We start from the raw sequence: 15,116 nt of genomic DNA, 5'->3' as shown, positions 1-15,116 counted from the left end.
AGGGGCCATTCGCCCAAGGAGGCTTCTTCAGCATACAGATGGGGAAGTCTGGGATTGAACCGCCGACTTTCTCGTTAGAGGACGAACACTCTACTCCTCAGCCACAGTCGCAGCTAGAGTATGTGCACACTAAAGCAGAACGTGGCGTGTGCTGTTGGATTTATAAAACTACGCAAGCACACCTGAACGCAATGTTCCCTTTATAAATCACAGTCCACGCGGAAATTTGTCTGGGTTGAGTCAGATCCTGAAATGGAAGTTTGAAGGCAAACACTTTTTTTTTTTTTTTATATGTATATAAGTTTATTATGTGCACTCTGTGTGCCTGACAGCAGTGTCGACTTTACTGCACCAATTTCACACACACACAAACTATATGAATGTTAAAGTCGTATACGTACTTGGTGATACAGGCACTGTTAGAAGATATTGTTTAAAACAATTAATCACTTGGTTCTGCAACTCAGCCAATTTATTGTATCTTTGCGTGATTTGCTTTAAGTTGTTTTATATATTTTACAATTGAAGGGTCTTATGGAACAGTTGACTACTGATTTAATGTTAATGATGAAGTGGATTTATAATCTGGCTCTTGTGAAGCACTTCATTCTGGTGAAATTCGCCTAAAAGGCATACCCAAAGTAAATTGAAAGCTGTTCTTGAACCATTTGGAGTACATGCATGGTTTTGGTCTTTTTTGAAAGGTAACACTCTGAATTTTGTCCCCCAACATTTATTTCCGCCTGAATATTTTTTGGTAAACAGATGCCTGCAGATGACTCTAGCTGGGACTTATGAGCTGGAAAACACAATGGGACCACAGCATGAAGCCTTACCTAGCCCAAGTTCAAATTTGATAACAATACCACATAAAATGAATATTTTACACATGTTTTTCTAAGGGTATGTCTAGGCGTTTTCCAAAAAAGGCCATTTGGAGACTCCAAAGGACCCTTGGTAACCATGGTCACACACATACACAGTGAAAGAAAAGGGGCACTCACACACACACACACACACACACACACTCACACACACACACACACACACCCCAGATCAGAAGTAACACCTAAAGAGACACACACAGTGAAACAGAGGGCCATACACAAAAACAACAAAAAACAAACACTTTTTTGCCTTTTACGCACAGCTGTTCGTCTTTGCAGTGATTTCCTCGCTGTGGCTTTAACTTTATCCCCTGAAGCGTCATATGTGCGTGTTCGAAATTTCATTGGCTATACGAAGTGCCAGTCATCAGAACAATCGGTTGCAATTGGCTCAGTCTTTACACGACAGAAGAGGCGCAGGCACATTTTGTTATTGTTTCGTTTTTGTTGGTGGTCTGACAGAGGCGTTGATTGTACCTGCTGTGGTGATCGTATCTTGAATGATTTGCTTCAATCGAATCACAAGAATCGTAGCTTTCCAAAGATATGTCGCATCAGCGGGCGGGCCTTCAGACTTCAATTGGTTTTAAGGTGTAAGAATGAAATATTTCAACTGTACGGTAAAGAGGAGGAAATGCAGAGGGTAACAAGAAAATAAATTTCATTGATACAATTTCATAAGTTACAGCACACAGCCTAGGCTCTAAGCCTTCCCTCAGTCACTCACAAGGGCGGAAAAAGGTGAATGGGCATTTGCCAATCCAGATCCCCCACCCCAACACCCTGCATCTTTAAGGCACTGCAATCCAATAACAGCGCATTTTATAAGCTCTCATATCTTTCTTTTTTTGTGACCAATTAATCCGTTAAAATCGATAACAGATGCACAATTTCGTGGCACTAGAAATTGTTGGGAGTGACCGATCAATTATAGGCCAATAAACAATTTAACAAAAGCCCAAACTGTTACATTTCAATATGTACATTCTCATATACTCTTTTGTAAAGTAAGTCAACTATCTCAACTGGTATATTGAGGATTTAAATTATGACGGAAAATTATGAGGATGAAAGGGTGTCAATTTCATGGTTATTTAATACATTTGGTCAATGCATTAGTAAATTAAATTATTGTTGTCTATTAACGTTTTTTTTTAATTTAAATAAATTGAGATTTAATTTAATGTACTATGCATTTAGTTAAAAGGGTGTTTGTTTATATTTTCTAGGACAGGCGGGCCTTCATCACTTGTGCGTACGCATGGTCTGAGGAAGTTCTAAATTTGTTTCTACAGTATGAACAAATTTAGATAAGAAATCATCACTGGACCCTCTACAGTTTGCCTACCAGCCTCATCTGGGAGTGGATTGATGCAATTATCTACCTGCTGCAGAGAGCCCACTCTCATCTGGATCAGGCTGGTCACACGGTGAGAATCACATTCTTTGATTTTTCCAGTGCGTTCAACACCATCCAGCCAGTTCTTATGACAGAGAAGCTGCAAACGATGGGGGTGGACACATCCACCGTCTCCTGGATTACTGACTATCTGACAGGCAGACCAAAGTTTGTCCAACTGGGCAGTGTTGGTGGTGGTGGTGGTGAGTACTATAGGAGCTCCGCAGAGGACTTTACTGTCGCCCTTCCTCTTCACACTGTACACCTCTGACTTCCAGTACAACTCAGAGTCATGCCACTTGCAGAAGTTCTCTGATGACTCTGCAGTGGTTGGGTGTATAAGTGATGAGAGGGAGGGTGAGTACAGAGCACTGGTGGACGGTTTTGTGGAGTGAGCTGGTAGAAATCATCTGCATCTGAATGTGGCCAAGTCCATGATGCTGGTGATTGACTTCAGGAGGAAGAGGACGGTTTCACAGCCACTGTGTATCCTGGAAGAGGATGTTGTCACAGTGAAGGATTATAAGTTCCTGGGCGTCCACATCGACAATGGAATGAAGTGGAAAACCAACACTGACGCTGTGTACAAGGAAGGGATGAGCAGACTCTATTTCCTGAGGAAGCTGAGATCTTTCAACATGTGCAGCAAGATGTTGGAAATCTCTATCAGTCTGTTGTAGCCAGTTCACTGTACTTTGCTGTGGTCTACTGGGGGAGCAGCATTGGAGCCAGTGACACCAACTGTGGTGGAGAGGAGGGCTTTGAACAAACTGTTATCAATCATGGACAATCACCCTCTCCACCACCTAGTGGACAGACAGCGTAGCACTTTCTCCAACAGACTGGTTCAGCTGTCTGCAAGGACAGATACAGGAAGTCTTTCCTGCACACAGCAATAACACTGTACAACTCCTCACCTCTGCCAAAAGATAAACTCTCACAACCCTGAGCCGTATAGTTTCTGTTCACACCAAAACTCTCTGCTTACTCCTGTAATAACTGAAGTTATTTTTTTGCACATATTATAAAATAATATTCATATTTTACTGCACATCGTATAATAATATTTATTTATTTGAGTAATGTTCATAACTTTACCTTTCAAACAACTACTGAATTTTCAAACAACTATTGGAATTTTTTTTTCACGCTTGTCTGTTTTGTCGTCTTTGTATTTAGTCTTTTGTTTTTTGCTCTTTGTGCAATGCCCTTGACATGCTGCTGTGACACAATCATTTCCCAAATTGGGATCAATAAAGTACATCTATCCATCTATATATCTATCTATATATCTATTGATGAATCCCAGATTTGTGCATCAAATGTTCGTGCGCACGGCTTAATCACAGATTTGTGCGTATACGCACTGTTTGTGAATGAGGTCCATTATCTTGTTATTTGAGTACGGGAACAATAGAAGACGTTATTATGCTGCTACTGTTGAAAAGCTTGAAAAGGGGATTTGTAAGCTAGCTTCACCTGTAATTATCAGATATATCAGTTGCAGGTTTTTTTTGCCAACAGCAGTTCATACATGTTTTCTTAAAGATGTTGCCTTTTTGTTGAAAAATGTTGGAAAGATGATTTGAGTCAAGCTAGATGTTTGTAATTTTTGCTGGCCTGATATTTTAATCTAGATTTTTCAGTAAATGTTACTTAGAAAATCCCATATTCTGTTTTACCATTTATATCCGTGGTATCGTTGTTGTTCTATTATGTTACTCGATAATGTGCTGAGAATTGCATCAGATAATATGATATATTCTATTAAGACTGAAGCAGTAGATAAAGAGGCTCATGGAGGATCAACTAATTTAAAGCTCTATTTTCCTTTCAGCAGTCTCCTGCCGGGAGAACACAGTTTTCATGAGATTTAAATGAAAGTCTGTGGAGGCAAGGAGAAGCACCATTGTGTGAACTGAGCAAAAACAACTTCAAAGTCAAAACAGATTCCCAGGTTAAGCTAACCTGCATGACAAGTGCTTATGTTAAATTATCAAAAGCACCAGAGAAATGTTCAATTTAAGTGTTTAATGATGACATAAATCTCAGTCCATTCCCCATTCAGTTCAATGTTTCCATGTACCTTTCATGTAACCCTAACCCTACCTGATTTAAGGATGATACAAACCAGATCAGATGTGTTGTCTAAAGTAACTTGGAACAAATATGGTAAAAAGAAACCGCCATGTGTCTTATCTGTGGATTGTTGGAACTCAATAACAGCCCTGGAGCTCTCAGCCAGCTCATCAGCTGCAAACTCTCCATGTCTTGGTGTGGAACACGTGCAGGATTAGGTTACAAGAGTCAGCAGCACAGAATCAGGGATATTGTCAGGGTCAAGCAGCTGTTCAGCCTTCAGACTGCAGATAAGTTTGTCCCTTTGCTCCTTATCATGAGTCTGAGGTGATGCTGCATCCAAATACTGGCTGCACGAGAAGGACTCTTCATTGTAAGGCCATGCGAGACTGTCTTCCTTTTCAACTACTTACAAAATGAAAACTGTAACTGTTAAAACAACAATCTTTTAATGCCTCATTTAAATTTAAATCAAACTACTTTGGCAAGCATGGATATTTGGATCAAAGCATCTTTTGCATCTCTGAACAGGGGATGTGTTGACCTGCGGAGACCCTATTAGGTGATGTCACCACACAGTTCTGAAGCAGTGTGTTGAACACATTTGCAGTTTGGATAGTGATGAACTCCAGCAGTGCAGTTCACCAGGATCTGCTATATCTTTGAACCACAAGAACATTTGATTTGTCCCTACCAAAACTTTGTACAATTAATCATTTTTCACCTCATTCAAAAAGAGAAATTTCCTCTTGTTCAATTGGATTTTCTTAGAACCTAAAAAGAAAAAACGATTTTCCCATGTGTGAATCAAACTCTAGTGTAATGAAAAGAAATATTGAACATGGTCACAATTATAGTAAGAATTTCATATACTTGTTCCACCGAAGCTTTAGATGCAGCAAGAAGACAGTCTTAACCTCCACCACTGGAGTTAAGTGTTAGACTCATACAATTAAAGGAAAGACAAGTCTTATTAAAGATATATAGCTGTTCTTTTTAACAGGTGTGTATTTGATCCTTGCCCATTTTATAGAGTTTGATGCAGTGTGTGTCATTTGGACAAGCAAAGATGATACAGAATAGGTCTGTATCAAAACAATACTTTAATACAACTGTTGAAAATATTTTACAAATGATCAATGGCTGTTGCTTTGCAGAGCAATTCTTACAACACAGTACTGTATCTGATACAGAGCCATACTTATTGGTGAGTCCCACTCCCTGCTGAACCAGTCAGCCCACAGTTTTAAGGTATAAATATGGTAATAAATCCTGTGGATGTTTCAGTCCTGCTCAGACAGTGTTGACTTGGGTTGAGGTTGGCCTGCGTCATTGTCACTTCAGCAGGTGTCTCAGCTGGTCTTGCAGGTTTTTAGAGTGCTCGACACTGGAGGACAGAAATAAGCGTGCACAGAAGAGAGAGTTCATGTCATCAATTTATGTTATGGCTCACGAAGGAGACAATGACGTCAGCTTGAGCCACTAAAGCATAAACAGGGTGGTGTTAAGACTTACTTCTTCTGGATAGCCTCCTGCCTTAACGACAGACAGACATACAATCACACACACACACACACACATTATTCAATATTCAGTTTGAACAAAAGTCAGTAAGCTTCAAGTTTGTGACTGATACTCACTGGTACTGTAAATGTGTGGTAATGATGGACATTTTTCTCAGACTCTGGAAGACAAGAATAAATCACTTTACCTCTTGTTACTTCACTGAGTTGTCACAAGCACTCGTTGAAGACTAACACTGAGAAACTCCTGTGTTCTTTCATCTCTGTTCAGTTGAGTGTAGGTTCGATACTCACATCCTCAGCGTGAAGAATGGCGTCCTCCTGAATCACCATATTTCTTGCTGCTTGACCAAGAAGCTGAAAGACACACCAACAACAATCAGGTGTGTGTAGGACTAAAAATGTACAAGTTAACAGTTATTCAGTATTTTTGTTGTTTCGTCAGACAAACATGTCCAAGACACAAGTTACAGAAAGGCACTCCAACTTCAGAATGGGCTTTGTCTTTGTATTATACAAACGCTGACAGTCAGATGCATTTTAACAGCACAACTAATCGTTATGTTTTTTATCAATGGTGTTTATTTGCATTATTAATTTAGTTCATAGTAGCCTTCAATCACTTTAACAAGTTTACGGACACAAAACCTTTAATGCAGCTTTCAAAATAGAATTCACGCCGCTGGGCTCGGTACTGGGTGTAGTTGCGGTGCTTTTATTTTGTACACACTCGCAGCTCTGGTGGTGTTTCCGGTTGCTCTCTCCATTTAGCTACGTCCTGATGAAGCTTGTGATCAAATCATTGGTTTCACTTTACCTCCTGACTTCGGGATCCTTTCAGCACCTGGCGGGTCAGCGCTATCACATCACCGCTACAGGAGCCCACCTTGTCGGATAATAAACCTTTGACAGACTGCCCGAACCGCGGCTGCGACTCAGCTGACGCCATTTTAAGTTGTTGTTAGCGACGGTGCGCAGGCAGGTCCAAAATACTCGGGTTCAAGAAGCAAATGAAAAAACTAAGCAGTTTCAGTATAGTCTCATATTGTTTTAGTAAAATTGTCTTTTTGAATGTAAAATGATTCATAAATTAAAAACAATCATTGTCTATTGTTATTCATTATCACATGCATGTAAGGTTGAGATCTTACAAAATGATAGAGAAATCCAGCCGTTTCCTCAGAGAGCAAATACTGGCCACTTTTTAACAGGAAAAAACCTCTCACAAAACCAGACTCAATGAGGGCAGCCATCTGCCCCGCCGGCTGGGGTGAGGGGAGACAACTGGGGAAGAGGGGAGAGAAGAAAGAGACCTGGAACAGTTGTGTGAACAACATATTTAAGCTCTGTCCGACTGGTTGAAATAATAAGAGTGATATTTATAGATGTAAATATGTTATTAATGATAGCAGCACCAGTTATTTATAATACTACTACTACTAATAATAATAATAATAATTATTATTATTATTATTATTATTATTATTATTGTTTTTGTTATTGAGTAGTTTCAGTTCTAGATTCAGCAGCAGTCAGTGAATATGAGCAGAATATGAGCGAGAGCGCGGAAAGTATGGGACAGAAAAAACACAAAGTTAGTGACATGTAGTCAAATAAATGGGGGGGGGGGGGGTGCACAGAGAGAGGCAGAGAGAGAAGTGCTAACCATCAGCTTTATCAAAAAGGAATGTTTGAAGTGTGACCTTAGAGATGGTGTCTGCCTCCTGAACTCAGAGTGGGAGATCCTTTACCTCAGTTAAAGTAAAAACACAGTGTAACAAATACTCCACCATAAATTGTACAACTAATCCTTTGAAGGTAAAGGGCGTATACCCAATCTATCAAATGGCTGACATGGAGCTCACCTTCAACCTACTGTGCTGTGAGGAACAGGCAAATCATGGAAGAACACAGGGAGAACATGCAAACCCCACACAGAAAGGCGCCAAGTCATACCCACCAACAGCCCTCTTGCTGTGGGGTGACAGTTAGGCAACTAACCACTCCAATGTGCTTGATATTAGAGACACTTAAAAGTACTCAAGGAAAACTGCCCAGGTAATAGTGTGACATATTCTTGTGTCAAGATTTAAGGAGTTCTTTAATAACAGCTGTTAGTCAGAAGTAGCTAACTTGTCGAAATTGAATAGTCCACTAAAGTTCCTAAAATTGTACTCCAATTACAGCAGTGTGGTTACTTTCCACCACTGTTGAACACACTTTCACAGTTTTATGTGGATAAGTTTTATTCATTGTTTTCTGCAAGGATTGAATAAATCAAGTGTTGTCTTATCTTGTTTAAATTGGCACAGTGTTACATATTCAGAGTCAAGGATTTGGCATTGAAGTAACTGCATAAAAATGTGGCTCAGCCGTCCTGCACAGCTCCTCTGTGATGCTTGGTCGCCGCTGAACCAGACCCCTCTGTCAGGGCCTTTATCTACGCATATGGCTTGGTTTCTGTGTCTGTGTGCATTTTTGGCTCTGGCTTTGTTAGCAGTGCACTTAAAACTCAGATTGTCCATGCATGGCCCCCAGGAGCCCCCCCACCTTCCCACACTACCCCTGATCGGCAGTTTGATGAGCCTGCGAAGCCCACAACCTCCTCATGTGCTTTTCAAAGGACTTCAAGGGAAATATGGACAGACGTACTCTCTAAAGATGGGCTCCCAGAGTGTCATTGTTGTCAACCAGCACAGACACGCTAGAGAAGTCCTGTTGAAGAAGGGAAAGACATTTGCAGGGAGACCCAGAACTGTGGGTATACCTCCTCTTTAACGTCTTCTTCTTGTGCTAGTCAGCAGTTGTCATTTATGTTTTTTCCTTCTCTATCTTTGCCCTGTGTGATGAAGGTGACCACTGATGTTCTGACCAGAGATGGGAAAGATATTGCATTTGGAGACTACAGTGCTACTTGGAGGTTCCACAGGAAAATAGTCCACGGAGCTCTCTGCATGTTTGGAGAGGGCTCTGCATCCATTGAGAAGATCAGTGAGTACACTTCCCTCTACACTCCTTTCAAATTCCTCTCACTCAACATCAAGTTAATTTAAATTAATATTTATTTAATATTATTTTACTGACCTGCATTCATGTAAAAGCTTTAGTTACTGGTTCATTTGAAGATTAGGTTAACATTGGTTATTTTTCATTAAAAAAACAATCAGTTTAGACATATCACAAATATGATGCATTGTTTTACTATAAACTATCCAACAGTAAACAAAGTAATTACACCAGCCCCAACATCAAATAGTGCATGCACAGTCATTTCTCTCTCTCATAATCTACTGATGTTACCCTGAGAGTGTAGAGTCATTCTACATAATGTGTACTTTTACTTTTGACATTTAAAGCACTTTTTGTAGGGGGTTTGAATTACCATGTTGTATTTTTAAATTTACTTAAGTAAATGATCTGAGTATGTATTCCACCATGGTTGACAGCATTGGAAGGTGGCTGCATAAAAAATTACAGAATTTCAATCTCTAATGGGTTTGCTTAAAACAGTAGGAAATATGCTACAGATTTTTTTATCATTTATGTATTCACAAGTTCATAAAACTGTCAAACACCTCTCAATCACACACACACACATGCGCCTACACCCATATTTTCAGTTAGTAGTTTTTGTACAACAACGGTGCTCTGTATATCGAGCAACATTACATCGGGATAAATGTGTTGTAAAAATAAGTGAACATTTCTATACGATTTTTTTTAAACTAAGCATTGTGAACATGTCAGTAAATAAAGACGCTCTGTCCCCTTCACCCACTGCATCCTGCCTCAGTCTGTGCAGAGGCCCAGTCTTTGTGCTCTGTCCTGTCTGAGGCAGCAGCTGCTGGACTAGCTCTGGATCTGTCTCCTGAACTGACTCGTGCTGTCACCAACGTCATCTGTTCGCTCTGCTTCAACTCCTCCTACCACCGTGGAGACCCAGAGTTTGAGGCCATGCTGGACTACAGCCAGGGCATTGTTGACACTGTGGCAAAGGACAGCCTAGTTGACATCTTCCCGTGGTTACAGGTAGTCAACATGAACACTGAGGAAAAACTTTGGCACACAATATTAATATAGGGATATAAATTAGAGTATACATAGGGACATACAGGAGAAAAACAGATACATGATTAAAGGTGCTTTCTAAGTATTTTTAGACATCAGTGTGTTTCACCATCAGTATGCGAGTAAGAACTTCTCTTAATGTGGACTTGTGGGTACACAGTTGTGTCAAATTGTATGTTTTTTACAGCAGTTATACTGATTCAAATTAATGTAGTTATTTGTTCATGTTGAATAAAATGTTCCTTACTGCTTCAACACTGAAGCAACACTAATTTCAAAGATGAAGGATGGAAGAATACCCAGTTTCTTGAGATTTTAGTCATATTTACATTAAAATATCTACAATAATACACACACACTAATCATATACTATATCATAATGTATGTAAAACCTAGTCCATGTCGGTCTCTTTGTCTGTCACAGATGTTTCCCAATGCAGACCTGTGCCTTCTAAAGCAGTGTGTTTCAATCCGAGACAAACTTCTACAGAAGAAATATGATGAACATAAAGTAAAGTATCCCATTTTAAAATGATACCGTATTATCTGTGTTATCACTAACCACATGGAGATGGTTTATGGATGATATACTACAGTAGGCAAAGAGCAATAAATGCACACAATATGCTCTAGAAATTACTACTGGGATGTAATTTGTCAGTGACAGAAGGGAAAGTGGAAGAAGTGTTCAATTAATTCTGTTTACTTGGCAGTACATGCCTCTTCTATCTGAGATAGAAAAAAAATATGTGCAGCACAACTAGCGAACATATAAAACTTACTTTTTAAAAACAACTTAGATACTTGTCTTTGTGTATCAAGTCAGTCACAGGCCAGCCGACTACACAATTCAAAAGATATGAAGAATAAGGTTAGCAATAAGTACATTTTATTATATTAACTTGGGTTTAAATGGGTCTTTGTAGTTTGTGATTTGTAAGGTTATAGAAGTTTTATCAGGATGTTTCTCTATAAATCAACAGCTGTGTAATTGTTATGTGTCATTACCTGGTTCTTTTTTAAGGCAGAAAAATACTGGATAGGAACTTGTAATATTATGTATAGGCCATCAGTAACCCATTCAACCAATCTAACTCAACATACTCTAACATCTATTTGACATGTTTTTGCTCCAAATGATTGTTATTGTGAAAAATACTGTGGATAGTGATATAACTCACCGTAGCAGTATCAAGTCAATGTATCTGTTAAATGAAATACAATTAACAACGAGACAATACATGGTGACCCCTTCAGGCAAATTACAGTGACCATGTGCAGAGAGACCTACTGGACGCTCTGCTAAGAGCCAAACGCAGCGCTGAGAACAACAACACAGCAGAGGTCAGTGCAGAATCTGTGGGCCTCAGTGAAGACCACCTCCTCATGACTGTGGGAGACATCTTTGGAGCCGGAGTGGAAACCACAACCACTGTACTCAAATGGGCTGTCACCTACCTCATCCATCACCCACAAGTAAGGTTTAATCAGCAGCAAGGTGCCATCCACTTATGATGATCTATGTAAATAAACTCATTCAGTCGGAGTTTGGTATATTGTAAATGTTTTTTTGTTTTTGTTTTCAGATTCCTTTTTTTTACTTTACAAATTGGAGAAAACTGTCGAGTGATTTAAGTTGTAGTTCCTCTGAAATCCACTAGATGGCCCTCTAACTCTACTATAGTTAAGGGACGAAGGTTTAATTTCCACAATTGAGGATTTTGATTTTATAGTTGATGTAATATGAAGTAATATCTTTAAGAGATAATAAAGCTAAAAGAGAGGTATTTTATCTGAGTGACAGATACTTCAATCTATCACATTTAGCCATTGTGGTTGCCATCCCCAAATCAGTGGATGGTAATCTAGACTTCAGAAACCTGTGGGTGAACTCACAGATGCTAAAACTCAGCATAGTAACTCACAAGATGTTCAAGCTGATATATTTCATGAAAGTGATCATTAACTTTTGTTAGAGAGACACAGCTACAGGAAAGATTGACATTTGAGTAAATGAAGTGTGAAATTCATGCAGGGCTGCCTGAATCTTCACTACATGTCACAGCACTCCGTCTCCCCTTTTAATAGCCACTATCCATTAAAGGTTGAAAATAACAAAGCATATTTGTTTGTTTTTTAAGTGTAACATTCTATGAACCAAAGCTTTTCAAAACCATGACTTAGGGCTATGGATCCTTCTGACTGTGTTTCTGTGAGTGTAGGTGCAGAGACGTATCCAGGAGGAGCTGGACAGTAAGGTGGGACGGGGGCGGTCACCCCAGCTCAGTGACAGAGGCAGTCTACCCTACCTGGAGGCCACCATAAGGGAGGTGTTACGCATCCGCCCTGTGGCCCCTCTTCTCATCCCCCATGTGGCCCTCAGTGACACCAGGTACACTTAACACTGCCAATGAATAATAAATGATCTGGGTGACAGATGTGTTTCAATAGTGAATCATGGCATCAAGCGATGAGGTGAAGAAAGTAGGATGACTTGGTGGCCACAGCAGTGGTATCACTAATTTAAAAAAAATGCACTTAGTGGTAACATTGGTGTGTCAGGGAACTTGTTGTATGCCTATATGCATTTCAATAATCCTCTTAAAATGGCATGCATTATTAAATTCAGAGACAGCTACAATATTCCCAATCTATGAGATTTAATACAATTATTGTATTCCCAAAAGGAGCTCTAAGGAGAGTGGCTATCAGTGTTAATCATATCACACAAATACCTGTCGGCTAAGTCAACCAGAGTGGTCAGTGCTTGTGTTTGTACTGGGATGGTTTGTTTTTGACAGTCTGTGTAATACTGGACTCAGTTCAGCACAAAGATAAATCAAAGATAAACAAAGATAATCTAAATCAGCTGATGAGTCAGTCATTGTCATGGGACAATAAATCTTTGTGGTCACTTTACACTTGTTTTCTCCTAATCTTCTATCTGCTTATACTCCTCCAGCAGTGCATCCAGCACGCAGCATTACACACTGAAGTATTTATGTTTACAGCAATTGCACTGATTTCTTCACACAGTGGTATCCTAACCTCCACCCTCGTTTGGAAATTGAAATTTGAAGGTGAACACAGTTTATTTATTTTTTGTGTGGTCTCCAGTGTGCTCTGTATTCCTGACAGCACAGTCGAGTTCACTGCAGTGATTTTACACACACACACTCACTTTATGAAAACTTAAGCCGTACATGTTGATACAAAGTAGTAGACGATATTAAAAACTACTAATCTCTTTTTTCTTTATGGAACACTTATGTTGCAGGAGCACAAATAACACTGCTGGTTTAATGTTGAGTTTATGAACAAGTGCACACATTCCCTCATCAAGTTAGTTTTTATAGATCCCAACTTTTGCGTGTGGTGTAGATACAAATAGGGTCTGAAAGGTGTGCAGGCTATAGTCATAAATGAGGCCCCTGATCATAAACCAATTAATACAGCATGAAATGTTATGTTGTAGTGACATGAGGCCGATTCTGGAAGATTTTGCCCATGACCTTGTTCCCATGAACATTTTTTTTCAAAAATGTTGACATTCATTCTGAGAGAACTCTGTTCATATTAGCTTGTCCTCTATCTCTGTGCTGCTCTGTAGCATTGGGGACTTCACTGTGAGGAAAGGAACTCGAGTCATCATCAACCTGTGGTCTCTGCACCATGATGAGAAGGAATGGAAAAACCCTGAGCTCTTTGACCCTGGTGAGAGGAATCTTCTGTGTACTATGCCATATTTTTTTTTACCCTGCAATATGATGAACTTAAGTCAACTGTCATATTTGGAGCCAGTAGCTCTTGCTATTCTGACCTTTGACAGATAATTTAGTCTGTTTGGTGTTTTACGGAAGTCAATAAAGAATCAAATTAATGGTGACACAAACAAAGAAGCAATATCCACTGTTATTGATGTTAAGGACATGCTGTCATCCTTATGACCCTCCTGAGATATTTTTTATTATACTGGGATTATGGTCTAAATGCAGTAAAACATATATGAATCCTGAGAAGATTAAAATTCTGGGTGAAAAGCAGAATATGTTGAGGACCCCTCAAACTTAACTAAAAGTTGAGTTAAGTTTGATAGTGTTTAAGAGAATGACATTTTATCTGTGATGCTCACAACGCTGAAAAACAGCAATAGCCATGTGTCTTTATAAACAAAAAATCGTAATTTCTCAAGACAATCCAAACCTTACCTACTGGAGCCATTGTCTCTGGAAAAACAAGTTGAGGTCTTAGTTCCATTCATCTGGACTGTTGGGGTGAAGGCAGATGTCAAATCCTGGACAAATAAAACCAACTATGAATACCTAGATGCCTTTAATAACTGGCCCTGCAAGATGGCACGGTTGCATGATTCTTAGACAATTAAGTATTTCTTACACATACCCAAAATATGATCACCCAAGAACATCAACACTGCTGTTGGTAGCATCAGTTAAACCCTGCCTATGAGGTATGTTGATTCTAACCCCAGAATTCTCCCTTTGCAGGTCGGTTCTTAAACAATGAAGGCACAAGTCTGATCATTCCGTCGTCCAGCTACCTGCCATTTGGTGCAGGGGTCAGAGTCTGTCTGGGCGAGGCCTTGGCCAAGATGGAGCTCTTCCTCTTCCTGTCTTGGATCCTACAGCACTTCACCCTCTCTGTCCCATCAGGCCACTCTCTGCCCAGTCTGGAAGGCAAGTTTGGTGTGGTCCTCCAGCCAGCCAAGTTCAAGGTGAACGCCACACCTAGAGCAGGGTCGGAGACAAACAAGTGCCAGGCATGTTAAGACATGGCTTCATGTTCTGGACAGCAATTGCTCTCAGTTGCGAAATGAACATCACACAGTACATCAATCATGCAATGGTGAACTTGACATATCAGAACATCTCTTTGTAATGCATGAAATTTATTATGTGTCAACTAACTGTTCCCAAAATTATTTATACATACGGTTCTGTCTGATGCTGCGAGAAACCTGAAATATTGGCTAGACAAGGGCCTACTTATCAACATTTAACAGAACACCACAGTCTTTCAATTCTAGAGTCGAAAACTAAATATATTGATTCTGCAGGTAAGAGTCATATGACCAGTGTCCATTAAGCAGCACTGATTCTAAGCAGCCACATATATACAGTATGATGTACTGACATTATTCAC

At 39.7% G+C, this 15,116-nt stretch overlaps 2 protein-coding genes across 7 annotated transcripts; one reads left to right on the top strand and one right to left on the bottom strand.

The window, feature by feature from the left end:
* Positions 1 to 5,452: 5,452 nt before the first annotated feature.
* On the bottom strand, positions 5,453 to 6,861 carry borcs7 (BLOC-1 related complex subunit 7). 2 transcript variants are annotated; one of them, XM_034609504.1, is made up of 5 exons: positions 6,706 to 6,861; positions 6,183 to 6,245; positions 6,006 to 6,049; positions 5,881 to 5,901; positions 5,453 to 5,752 (listed from the first exon to the last, which is right to left on the bottom strand). In XM_034609504.1, the coding sequence occupies exons 1-5, from the start codon at positions 6,835 to 6,837 to the stop codon at positions 5,701 to 5,703; spliced, it is 312 nt and encodes a 103-aa protein (XP_034465395.1). In that variant the 5' UTR covers positions 6,838 to 6,861; the 3' UTR covers positions 5,453 to 5,700. The 2 variants fall into 2 exon arrangements, with proteins under 2 accessions (XP_034465395.1, XP_034465396.1); XM_034609505.1 differs by lacking the exon at positions 5,881 to 5,901.
* On the top strand, positions 6,744 to 14,879 carry LOC117775903 (steroid 17-alpha-hydroxylase/17,20 lyase). 5 transcript variants are annotated; one of them, XM_034609474.1, is made up of 9 exons: positions 6,744 to 6,866; positions 8,427 to 8,645; positions 8,741 to 8,879; positions 9,682 to 9,917; positions 10,381 to 10,467; positions 11,214 to 11,432; positions 12,179 to 12,348; positions 13,567 to 13,670; positions 14,462 to 14,879. In XM_034609474.1, the coding sequence occupies exons 2-9, from the start codon at positions 8,469 to 8,471 to the stop codon at positions 14,740 to 14,742; spliced, it is 1,413 nt and encodes a 470-aa protein (XP_034465365.1). In that variant the 5' UTR covers positions 6,744 to 6,866; positions 8,427 to 8,468; the 3' UTR covers positions 14,743 to 14,879. The 5 variants fall into 5 exon arrangements, with proteins under 5 accessions (XP_034465365.1, XP_034465367.1, XP_034465366.1 ...); XM_034609476.1 differs by having other exon boundaries at positions 6,780 to 6,866; positions 8,512 to 8,645; XM_034609475.1 differs by lacking the exon at positions 6,744 to 6,866 and adding an exon at positions 7,694 to 7,946.
* The last annotated feature ends 237 nt before the right edge of the window (positions 14,880 to 15,116 follow it).

The sequence above is a fragment of the Hippoglossus hippoglossus genome, chromosome 15, assembly GCF_009819705.1.
Source record: "Hippoglossus hippoglossus isolate fHipHip1 chromosome 15, fHipHip1.pri, whole genome shotgun sequence".
Lineage (NCBI taxonomy): Eukaryota > Metazoa > Chordata > Actinopteri > Pleuronectiformes > Pleuronectidae > Hippoglossus > Hippoglossus hippoglossus.
The sequence above is the reverse complement of the archived record's forward strand: the minus strand, read 5'-3'. Positions and strand labels throughout refer to the sequence as shown.

Excerpts from the sequence above, each read along its gene's own strand:
- borcs7 (XM_034609504.1), bottom strand. The coding sequence starts at position 6,837 with ATGGCGTCAGCTGAGTCGCAGCCGCGGTTCGGGCAGTCTGTCAAAGGT. Across the intron at positions 6,246-6,705 it reads AAGGATCCCGAAGTCAGGAG|CTTCTTGGTCAAGCAGCAAG; the intron begins GTAAAGTGAAAC and ends TGTGTCTTTCAG. Across the intron at positions 5,902-6,005 it reads ACCACACATTTACAGTACCA|GCAGGAGGCTATCCAGAAGA; the intron begins GTGAGTATCAGT and ends TCTGTCGTTAAG.
- LOC117775903 (XM_034609472.1), top strand. The coding sequence starts at position 8,250 with ATGTGGCTCAGCCGTCCTGCACAGCTCCTCTGTGATGCTTGGTCGCCG. Across the intron at positions 11,433-12,178 it reads ACCTCATCCATCACCCACAA|GTGCAGAGACGTATCCAGGA; the intron begins GTAAGGTTTAAT and ends CTGTGAGTGTAG. Across the intron at positions 13,671-14,461 it reads CCCTGAGCTCTTTGACCCTG|GTCGGTTCTTAAACAATGAA; the intron begins GTGAGAGGAATC and ends CTCCCTTTGCAG.